At 35.3% G+C, this 12,247-nt stretch overlaps 1 protein-coding gene across 1 annotated transcript; it reads right to left on the bottom strand.

Moving 5' to 3' along the window:
* Positions 1–3,285: 3,285 nt before the first annotated feature.
* Positions 3,286–6,662, bottom strand: LOC149818833 (Tetratricopeptide repeat (TPR)-like superfamily protein). Its single transcript, XM_089985646.1, has 2 exons — positions 6,337–6,662; positions 3,286–4,536 (listed from the first exon to the last, which is right to left on the bottom strand). The coding sequence occupies exons 1-2, from the start codon at positions 6,655–6,657 to the stop codon at positions 3,286–3,288; spliced, it is 1,572 nt and encodes a 523-aa protein (XP_089841772.1). The 5' UTR covers positions 6,658–6,662.
* Between the last annotated feature and the right edge of the window lie 5,585 nt (positions 6,663–12,247).

Genomic DNA, 12,247 nt, shown 5'->3' with positions numbered 1-12,247 from the left:
CAGAATCTCGCATCGCTTAAAGTCGACAGCATGCAAAAGTCAGTGAATACCACAAACTTTTTATGAATTTCAAATCGAAACTAGACTTTCGCAATAGTCAACACGAAACTCTTGATGAAATTCACACTCTAATCGCCTATATATACACGTAAATTTGCACAATAAAACAGAATTTTGTGTCACTATAAGTCAACAACATGCGAAAGTCCATGAATTCCACAAACCTTTTATAAATTCTATATTAAAAGATAGACTTTTGCAACCACCAACATGATACTCTTGACAAAATCCTCAAAGTCACAGATTTTCGTAAGCATTGTCACGATATTTGTACTATTTGTGTGAAATTCATGATTTATGTAGAAATATTGTGTGAATTTCATTTTTAGTGAGATTTAGTAAGATCTAGAAAGTGTTGCGACATAATGCATCAGGAGATATGCTCATGCTAAAGGTAAAAAGGTCTTACAAAGTAGAAAACCTAGAAAATTGGATATCAGACTAATTTTGAAATTTGTGGAGCATTTGGGAAAACACGTTAAATTTGTCGTACAGTATAATCATTTTCTGTAAAAATAAAGATCATGACCATTCCACCTGGGTAACTAATGGCCTATCCAGCTGCATTCTTAGACAAAACAAAGGATGGGGATAATTAGTCATTAGCCATATTAAAAACTATGAAATCACAGACATGGAAAGCACGATCCCATTTCTAGATGATGAACTTATAGACCAATAGTGAGATGATAGAGAAAAATCAACACGTGGGTGGTAGTCAAGCTGAAGAAAAACACTAATCCAAACTAAGAAAAAAAATAAAAATCTTAGAAAGCAAGGGAACACATAATCATTCATTTCAGGTATTTAAACATCCATAAAACAAGCATCAAACTATCATAGGTTCCTTGATCACAATATCGACAAAACCTGTTGGTAATTCAGATTGTCAAAGAAGCAGTAGCTCCTACCAACCACGCCAGTGGTACGATTGAATAATAAAGATACGAAGACACTTAATTTTTAGGGTTATTTGCAATGACACTCAGTTTTCTTTGATAATTCAGATTCACACCCAAAAAAGTTGGTAATTCAAATACACACTTTATTTATCTTATCGGTTAACAAAAAATCATAACAGTGGTTAGTTTCCCACGCTGACGGTTCACATTCTCAATCTAAGTCTCCATTTTATTAAAAATTATGCTTTACCCTTGACAGTTTTATTCTTCATCCGACTCCTGTTCTTTTTTTTCACACTTCTAAAATACCACATTACACTACATTCATTCATCCGAGTCTCCATCTTCTACAACCAAGATCAGAAGTTCATGGAAGACACAGAAGGCAATACCCATACATGAATGAATCTCTTTGAACCACCATGATGCTTCCCCAATTGGGTGTTCAGGTTTTTTGTGGTGCAAAGTGGATTGAAATCTAGTTGGAAGGAGGTTAAAAAAGAGGGCGAAGAGGAGGAAAACCTGCAATTTTCTGGTTGGGCAATGACCCACTTGAAGATGGTGTTTGTGTTGTAACCCACTCACAAGAACCCATCCAAAATGGTGATTTTGATCACCAAGACTATAGATTGACTGAAGTCGTCTAAACAAATGCAGAGAGAGAGAGAGAGAGAGCAAGGTGGTAACGGGATGAATTGAGACAGAGTGAAAATATTTAATGAGGGTAAAATTGGTAAGTTCAAAAAAATACTAATTATTAACTATGGTTAAAAGGAGTGCAGCTACTTTAGGTATGCATTTGAATAATTACATATAAACTTAACTATGCACTTGAATTATAAGTTTTTTTAGGTATAATTCCCAATTATAAAAATGAACTGGGTATATTTTTTAAATAACCCTTGTATCTACTTCAACATCAGTACATACATTTTTTTTATAGGCAGTACATGCATTTACTTTATCAGTAGAGAACAAAAATCAATTTTAACAATTTCGGAAGATCTATTTTGAATCACATTAATAAAAAAGTACGTAGGCTGAATGTAATAACCAAAAGGTTGGGCAGCTTTTTGTGAATAGGTTATAATTTGGAAGGCGCTTCGTACTACGCTCAAGAAGAAAATTTTGGCAAGCTAGAGGACCTTTAGCTCATGTTAAAATAATATCATTCCGAGGTTAAATGTGGTGACTGACTCATTTGAATTGCCACATTCCGATGAAGGGATATGAGGTTGAAATCCTACACATGACAATTAGTTAAACACCAAGCTGACTTATGAATTATGATAAATTTTGGTTGCTTAGGTTGAGTAACAATGGCAACGCTAAAAAAGGCCCCCCAGCATGTAAGGTACAAAGGGAAACGTATCACTTGACTTCTTGGTTCAGGCATTTGGAGAAACAGCATCTACAAAAATTGTCTACGAAAAACCCTGCCTGTGACAGTCAAACTGTAAAAGAGTTGTCACCAGAAGACCACAATGAAAATATTTCCAAGCATGGAAAGAAAATGCAGACTATGGATTATTCTGACAAAACCAGCAACTCTATAGCCCTGCGGGTTCCATGGCCAGTGGGGTCTGAAAGTTGTCACCTGTCACAGGATGGCCAAGGATCGAAACCAACCTCAGTCGAAGCAAGTGAATGTACCCTGGGAGCAGGGGGGGCTATAAAGGGGTTTTTACTGGCACAAAACCGAGTTCAGATCTAGTCTCCAAGTCAGGTCAGATTTTTGCTCTCTAATAAAAATAACAAAAACAAAAACAGCAACTCTAAAACAAAGAGTCCTCAAGGAAGCTAGATACAGACGGATGCTTGATCCCATGGATTACATTCTTAGGGAAGCAATCAGGTGTATAGATAAATACCATGTAGAAGGGTCTTCCCATGAAGATTGGCATAGAAAAACGACCACTTCAAGAAATGAAATGAAACTTGGAGAACCACAAAGCAAGGAAGAAGCATCCTACACTTGAAATGCTTTCCTTAAATATCTGCAGAAAAGCAGCATCTGAAACTCATGCATTCCCCTTGTGGATGTTTCTCTACAATCTTGGATATGCTCTGAAGATCCTTTCACCTCATAAACAGTAGGTTCCACTCAATTTGTTGCCAATCTAAATGAGTTTTGCCATACTTCATAGGATTTAGCAGTTTTTCCAGCCAGTTGCCTGTGTCTTGACACAAACCATATTTCATGTTAAGGTTTAGAATGACAAAGGCAGAAGCTTTATTATACAGCAAGAAAACCCAATATTGTGAAATGCAGACCCTTTTTCCTTTATCTTTTCCATGGTTTTGCTGTTATTTCATGTCAAAATCATGTTTTGAATTGCTCTAATAGTCTCAAAAGACTATATGACTCCGCATCAGGTCTTGCCCCTCCTAAAATCATCTTTCTCAGAAAATCAGGAGCATAAATCTTTGACTTCACATATGATCTTAGCAGAGTATTATGTACAAAAGTGTACCTACTATACCTTCCTTCTTTCAACTCCCTAAACAATTTCTTTGTGTTCTCTACATCACCCACAGCAGCAAGAATCTCAATTATCGAAAGCGTAGTTTCCAACCATGGTGTTGATCTGCTGACCTCTTTAGATGAGCTATGATCATATGCCATATCCAAAGTCTTTAGTGCCTGCTCCAGTAGGCCAGCTCTCAAGCAACCTAAGGTAAGATGTCGATATGTTATTGCATTAGGTTTGCAATTAAATGCTAGCATCTTTTTAAATAGTTCAGATGCTTTGTCCACAAGGCCATGTCTAGCATAAACTGATATAATTGAATTAAACTGCTCTGTGAACTTCAGTGTTTTCTTCGACTTCATTTCCAGCCATAGTTCTTCAGCCCTATTAATCTGACCAATCCTACCAAATGCTTCAATTGCCAATACATAGCTTTTAGATCTGACATGCGGAAGGCTTCCAATAACCTTCCATGTACGTTCAATCATGTCCTCCTTACCCACATACCCGTAGAGTGTCATCAGCACATCTAAAGTAGACCAGTTGGCACCTGTTTTGGATGCTTCCACAGCTTCAATGTAAGCCTCACACACAGTATATAATCTTGCCACAGCATGTGCAGTGGCTAATATACAATAAGTAACTTCATTGGGCTCAACATTTGCCCGCTTCATGTCACTAAAAACCTTCATGACTCCTTCAATATTGTGTTCACTAGCTTCTAATTTCAGGAGAATGTTGTATGTGGATGAACTTGGGTTCACACCATCAGCCTTCATCTGAGTCATGATTCTTGGTATGTTTTTCTTGCGACCTGGCGAGGAATGCAATATTATCAAGCGGTTGAAGACCAGAGGAGAGATCCGGAAACCCAATTCCCTCATCTTCTTCATGTAATCCAGTGCCAACCTTATTGCGCTTTTTTCCAGACATGCCAGGACAAGGTTATTATACAACAACTCGTTTTGGAACTCAACAGGAACACGAGTGAAGAGCTTTTCACCTTGCACTATACCATGAAGTTTTGTTGTGAACTCCAGTAGATATGAATAGTCTAGTTCCTTCAGTTTATATGGTCTCTCTCTGATAACCCACTCCATAACCTGCCATAAAAGGAAAGCGTTAAAAGTCATTTTAGTTCATTAATGCCTCTTGAAAAATGAGCATGTATTAGATTATGTTCTAGCTGATGGTTACATAGGAAAACTATCTCAACATGAGAATTATCATTTTTCACACTTGAGAATGCTTAGATTCTTTTGAAGTACATGCTGCATTCAAAGTATCAATAAAACACCAAAACTGGCAAGGATGCTGGGAACAATCCATAAGAATAAAAGATTCAAAATTAAAATTGAAGTAATTTACCAAATCCCTCATGATATTGGAAAATAAATGGTAAGAGAAACCTTGGAACTTATGGCAACAATACTGAGTATTTTATCAAACATTTGGTGGGTATCATTCATATCACTGTCGGCACCTCTTCACACATATATTAGCTAATAAAATTGATCATAAGGAACAAGAATGGGAGAGAATGAAGCAGTTTTGTCTACTGAAAACTCGGATCATTGAAAATCAGAAGAAGCAAGGGTTGTTGGAAGTGGGAGATGCTATTGTAACTTAGGCTCATTTGGAAGTCGTGAATTGAGATGGAAACACCATTTCCATGTGCTACCAAAATGTGTTGTTGAGTATGGTGTTGCCAAAAACATCCTCTTGTGAATGACGTTGATATGTGGTATTGGGGCTGCCAACTCCATTTCCAATGCAGTGTTTTGGCATAACCGTTGCTCCCAAACAGCAGAGAGCATGAAAGCAGTGAGGGAAACCGCAACACACCTCCGATTCAAGGCTCCTGAACAGACCCTTAAGCATGCCATCAAAATTCTGTAATATCAACTTTCTCTTTTGAATTTTTAAAATTTAGTCGGCCTTTCCATGTTTTGGATAACTTCCATGTTTTCCACATATAAGTGCCCCATTCTACCTCTCAATTTTTTTTTTGACAGAGAAAACTGGGGCAGACCCCTACCAGTTAAAAAACCATGCCATTTGGGGTTCGAACTTGCAACGTCCCAACACAAGGTGACGTGCACTACCTCTCAATTTAGCATAAGCTTCAGTTATTCTCATCTTGAGTGAAACTCAGTAAGTTGGTCATCCAGTTCCAGTAAAGGAGGCACTCAGACCACGGAGAGCAGTCCAAGATCCTCACTGAATTCCACAAGGTGGGCCAAGTGCCGCTTCAATTCAGCAACTCGAGGCACGAACTTCTCAATGAGATCGACTCCCACAGAATGACAATCCTTTTGACAAGAATTCACTCCAAGTAACCAGTAAATCATAGGTAATTCATTTTTTTTTTTAAAAAATCATTGGTAAAGCATTTGAAAACTTTATTTACTTTTCATGATCCTATAGTACCTTGTGGTTAACTTGATTTTCACATCTCAGTCGAAAGAGTTCCAATGTCTCCTCATACTGATTTTACATCCTCACTAGAAAGGGCTTCATCTTTCCTTCTTTCCACACATCTTGAACGATGCCCACTCTCAGTGTTCATGTATGCATGTTGGAAATTCATTCACAAACTTAACACATTCAACAATAAAGCCTCATATTTTGCGAAATCCAAGTCTTCCAACTACATAAATATCTGTTCACACGTCGCCCCAACAATAAAAAATCTCTAAAACAATACTGAATCAAACTACATATCACCAACAATCAAGCAATAACACCCAAAGTATCTACATTGCACATCAAAACCAAAATTTTCTCAAACAACAAAGAATTCAGAAAAAAGAGAAATGCTCATATGGATTCAGACAAACATTTACCATAATGCAAAAAAAGAACCTCAAAAGAAACCGCTATGTCGGTCGTTCGGAAATCACCTCGAGAGCGCGTTTGTTCATCTTTAGCTTCCTTAACCGATTGATGGTATGAAAGATATCGCCGCTGTGGACAGGGAACCCTTCTCCCATCCACCCCCGGAACGCCAAAACGACCGATTTCCCTCTCTGAAGCTTCTCGATTCTGTAAGAAAGGCACGTGGATGCATCACCATTCTGGGTTTCGACGCAACCCGCGTCGTGGGCATCCTCCGAGCTGCCCGAGTCGTTAAGAGAAACGCTAAATCTCGCGAAGAGAGTCGTGGTGATCGAGAGGAAGTTGGGAGGGAACACCCTTCTCTCGTGGGAGAAGATGGCTCTCATCGGAGTTGCTTGAGAAAGAGAGAGAGAGAGAGAGAGAGACAACATTGGTATTGGGTGGGTCGGATCGAAGTCGATCTGTGAAGAACTTGGGTCGGTTCTAAGCTCTCGGATCTAGGTCGATCCAAAAAACTCTTGGGTTGGTTCTGAAAACGTAGAACTGGACACAATTTGCTTCATATCCCAGTGATTATGAGTTAGGATTTAGGTAAAGAATACGTTAAATGAGTCTTGTAAACCTACGGCCAGACATGACCCAAGCTGGGTCCATTAAAATTTGCGTTGAATCTATGGTTGCATTAGTATTTCATGCCAGTGGGTGGCAGCTAAGGGTGCAAAAACGGAATCCACAGTTCTCATGATTTTGTCCAATCCATGCCCATGTTTAGGGACACTGGTATAACTCTCATGAGAATTTACCACTCCCAACCGGTTGCCTGTTTGGAATGCCACTTTAAAGCTGCATTTACAACATTGGAAGGTTATCAGAAGATGAAGATGAACTGGAGCAGTGGAATGCTCGGTCGGCATGAGAACCGGGGTGATAGTTGGCAACTACCACCTCGTTAAGGTGGTAGCTGAAATGAGGAACTGGACGTCGCAACTACCACCCCAATTCCCTCTTTTCCCTTTGTTCCCTCTCCAAACTCTCCAAGCACGCTTGCAAACAAGGCCTTAGGGTGTATTTCCCAGTTCCTCACCGGGTGCCTAGGATGCCCAGTTTGCAAACAAGGCCTTAGGGTAGGAAGCACGCTTTCTAAAACAGGAAGTGCATTCTTTTCAAATCACTTTTTGATAGCCTCTTTCTTGCTACACAGTTACACTTTCTATGTTTTTTATATGGAAAAATGACCGTAATGTATGACAAATTTGATGTGTTTTCCTAAATGCCCGGCAAATTTTGAAATCAGCCTCATGTCTAATTTCGTAGGTTTTCACCTTTTTACCCTTAACACGTGCGAATTTCATTTGGTTTTCATGCGTTATGTCATAACGCTCTCCGGTCTAGCTAAATCACACTAAAAACAAAATTTGCACACGATGTTTTCTCAGAATTCATGAATTTCGCATAAATAGTACGGATATTATGACACTGCTTGCAAAAATCTCTTAAAAAATTCGTCAAGAGTTTTGTGTTGGTGGTTACGAAAGTTTGTTTATCGATGAAAAATTCATAAAAAACTTGCAGAATTCACAGACTTTCGCATGTTGACTTATAGTGATGTAAAATTTTGTTTTAGTGTGTGAATTTACGTGTGTGTGTGATTAGAGTGTTAATTTTGCCAAGAGTTTTGCATCGGTGGTTGTGAAAGTCTACTTTGATGCAGAATTCATTGAAGTTTGTGAAATTTATGAACTTTCACATGTTGACTTTAAGCGATGTGAGATTTTGTTTTAGCGTGCAAATTTACCTGTATATGTATAGGCATTTGTATTCATTTTTTTTTTCATGTGGAAAGAGTGATAACTATTTTTCCTTTAGAACCTTAATCATTTACTTTGTACCCTTACAGAGATTCCTATGAAAGTTTTTTCGTTCTATTCTAACGTTCATCGACTTCTCTTGTTAGTTTTTTCGCATCATTTCGGTGATTACGGTTGTTTACAAACTTTTTCCTTTTTCTGTAGATATGATCAGTTAATAACCTTTTAGTGTTTTTGTTTGGTTATTGTTGTGGATATATTATTTATGTTTCTCTATTGTGGACATTTTTTTATATAACCCTATGTTTTATATAACATTTGTTATCAGATTTATCTTTTAGGGTTTACTATATTTAGGTATGTATATATATATGTGTGTGTGTGTGTGTGTGTGTGTTATTTTTTTTTTAGTCAAACTGTATATCCCTACCTATTCATTGATTCAATAATTATTGTGATTTGTATACAAAAAATCACCCTTCTGCCAATGGGTGTTAGTTTAGGGGTTCATCTTTTCAAATATTGGGCATTCCCCCTGTAACTAACTATGTTAGGTTTTTAACCAAAAAGTGAGCTTGATAATAATTATAGGTAATGTTAACCCTATCAATATTGTACAAAATATGTAACATATCTATAGACAACTCTCCTCTTGAATTCCTTCCTTCCAAGGCTTGTAATATTTAAGTTATTTCTTTGATGACTTTTTCTTTCACTCTCAGATTCTTTAAGATTTTCTATCATGATCATTCCCTATCTTTTAACTTCTCATATTTTGAGAATTAATTTAGCTAATGGTTTTTAATCAATTAATTTTTTGTAATTTATATAGTATTTTTTATTGAACTACTCTAATGTCTTATATTTGTTGTGTATATTTAGGTATCTCGTGAAAGGTATATGTATAGACGTGGTACAAGAAAAAACTATAATCTTAGGGCATCGGCCTCAACACCACCCCCATTATCACCCCCTAAGGAAGGATGCAATTGAGGTAGCTGAGGTATAATTATTAATGTCTTGAGTTATGTATGTATACAACCAATGATACTTACGTGTACGTGTTGATATTCAATTTTAATTTTTGATGAAATAGGGTAGTGAGAATGAAGATGGTATACATCAACCAAAATATTGTTAATTGTTTTTGTTCGGAGAAAAACATTGTTGGCCAGTGAAGTGAGTATATTATATGTTGTTTCATTGTTTGTTTGTTATATTTATATGTGGACTCATTTAAATCTAACATGAATGTATCACTTATTTTGATGATGTAGCACCTAAAAAGATTCATAGAGAGACTTCAAAAGTATCACATTGAGCAAATGCAAGCATGATTCAGACTACCAAATACCATTTATTGTATCATATATTTTTTTATGAGTCTCAAAAGTGATGTTTCTTTTATTTTTTACTGTCTAATAGAAATTAATCGGTAAACATTGATATCTACAATAAATACTCAAAATGCCAAAACATCGATAAGGAGCTCTCAATTGCTTGGAGACCGACCAGTTGTCATATCCATTCTGTGAATATGACAAGGTATGCTTAACGTTTACATTTACATAGCATAAATTTTCAATTGTACAACGACCTTAAACTCAATATATTTTACATATCTCGATTCCTGTCAATTTTGGGCAATTATCATTGGATTCTTTGGTAGAAAATGAATATCAATGCGAAAGAGTTTAGGTTGTATAATTTTATAGGTTTTATAGATCTTGTTGATCAAAATGTTGGAGATATGGTACAATAATATTATTTATTCAATAATATGCTTATTTTTCTTATGTACTCGTTAGGTTAAATATTGTATTGCAGATTTATTTTTCACAAGGTAGTTTGTTTATAATGTTTACACCAACTAGATGATTACTGTTGTGCAAGATATACATAAGCAAATGAACTTATAATTACTTTGCACATGTTTGTTAACTCAATTTGTACATGTGTCTATTATTGACTTGGTATATGACTGTGGAATATTTGTCCTAATGTAGAAGCAATACTTTGGCTTAGATAAAAAATTAAATTTCACGCAGGTATGTTGTATCATGTTTGTTACAAGTATATATTTTATTTTATTTTTTATGTAAGCTATTGTTAGTTGTTTACTAATAACCTTTTTTCAGAATGATGTATCTATTTACAGGAAGCGTATAAGCATGAGAGGAACAAAGTCTGTTTGTAATGGGCCAAAGAGATGTTTGAGGGAGAGGAAGAAAGCATTAGACGATGAGGTATCAAATGTCAATGAGAAGTTTCACTTATTTTGAAGAAAACTTGTATGTATACATAGGAATTTGCAAAGAAAATTTACATATTTTGAGAGAATTCGCACAATTCAATCTTCAATTCAAACACATTTCAAACTTTCTTTTAAATTGAGAATTTTCTTGTTATTACAAAATTCAATCTTCAATTCAAACACATTTCAAACTTTATTTTAAACTGAGAATTTTTTTTTTATTATAAAATTCAATCTTCAATTCAAACACACTTCTTAAACTAAAAATTTTGATGTTATGTATAAAATTCAAACTTTATTTCAACTAAGTCACCTATATTATATATAATTCATTCTTTATTTCAAACTTCTAGATAATAAAGTTGCATGTTATATATACAATTTAATCTTCAATTAAACACATTTCAAAATTTAATTCAATAATGTGTCACCTATTATATACACAACTCAATTTTCAATTTAAACACATTTCGAACTCTATTTCAATAAAATGTCACCCATTATATACAAAATTTAATCTTTAATTCAAACACATTTTCAACTCCATTTTAACACAATCACTTGTTATATATACAATCTTCATTTCAAATGCATTTGAAAAAACGCATCGAATTTACCGTACGATCATTTTTTGTTTTTATATTGATATACATTATATTTTATAAGTGTAGTACTCTTTCTTTGTTGATTTTATCTCGCTTTCTATTTATTTTCAAGTTGTTTCTTACTCATTTTCACTTTGGCTTTCCACGTGTTTCCTGTTTGGCTTTTCAAACGTTTCTATAATTGCTTCGTAACCGCATCATTCATACTTCATAGTATTATTAGTATCTTTTAGCATTTGCTCCCCCACTTTAGCTTATTGTAATTCCATTTCACACGCTGGTAACTATATACTCTGTACACCGTAGCACTGTAGCCGTGATCGGCTATGAATCACGATCAGGTAGAGAGGCGATTTGGCGACACTGAATTTCCAAGAAAATTGGTAAATCATCAGTACGCCGAACGAATGGCCATGAATCAGAGAGAGAGAGAGAGAGAGTATTGCTTCAGGTATAATATAAATAAATATATATATTATTTTATCATATAGTCACAAAATAATTTTTTGTAAAAGATAATGTGAAGATAAATGTGAAAACAAAAAATGAATATAAATTTAAAACTAATAGTATTTTATGTATTTTTAAAAATATTAATCTAATAATTTTAATAAATTTAAATTTAAAGTTGACAGTATTTATGTACATTCTTTTTGTTTCTTTTTGAAAGGCAAGCTGGAGTTAGGCAGACCCCTACCATAACAACAGCTGCCCCATGTGGTAGAGGGATTCGATCCTGGGCCTTCAGCTTGACACAGGACCCCATTTACCACATGGGATACCACTTCGGTGCTAGTATTTATGTACATTAAAAAATACTAAATCTAGCAGGTTTAACGATACATTTAAAACTAACTATTTTTTTAGAATTAAATATATTATATATTTGCTTTAAATTTCATTAGTTTCAGCATTTTGCTATCACAGATTATACATATTGGTTAAAGTACCATAGTTTTGACATAATATTGTTACATATTTAAAACATCAACGTGCCACCGGTTCTAAGGGTGTAATCAGATCAATCTTTTTGTTTATATTTTAAATGTAACTGTTTATAACTTTTAATGTGATATGCCCTATGTTGCCGATTAATTACAATTCTTGACGCAAAGGTAAAATTCTTTAAATTCTCTCGGAAAAGAAACTCCCATTGATTGTTTGATGGATGGTCTAATAATTAACCTGCCTGACTGACCATATGTGGTTTAAAAGCAAATTCCAAACATAAATGGCTTGTCTGTGCAATGAAACCAAAGACCACTTCACTCAGCTAGCAGGTGAATAGACTGGTCCACTAGTGCACCCT

Source organism: Nuphar pumila, chromosome 13 (genome assembly GCF_984573655.1).
Source record: "Nuphar pumila chromosome 13, dmNupPumi1.hap1.1, whole genome shotgun sequence".
NCBI lineage: Eukaryota > Viridiplantae > Streptophyta > Magnoliopsida > Nymphaeales > Nymphaeaceae > Nuphar > Nuphar pumila.
This window is presented reverse-complemented; position numbering and strand designations above follow the sequence as displayed.

Excerpts from the sequence above, each read along its gene's own strand:
- LOC149818833 (XM_089985646.1), bottom strand. The coding sequence starts at position 6,657 with ATGAGAGCCATCTTCTCCCACGAGAGAAGGGTGTTCCCTCCCAACTTC. Across the intron at positions 4,537-6,336 it reads TGAACAAACGCGCTCTCGAG|GTTATGGAGTGGGTTATCAG; the intron begins GTGATTTCCGAA and ends CTTTTATGGCAG.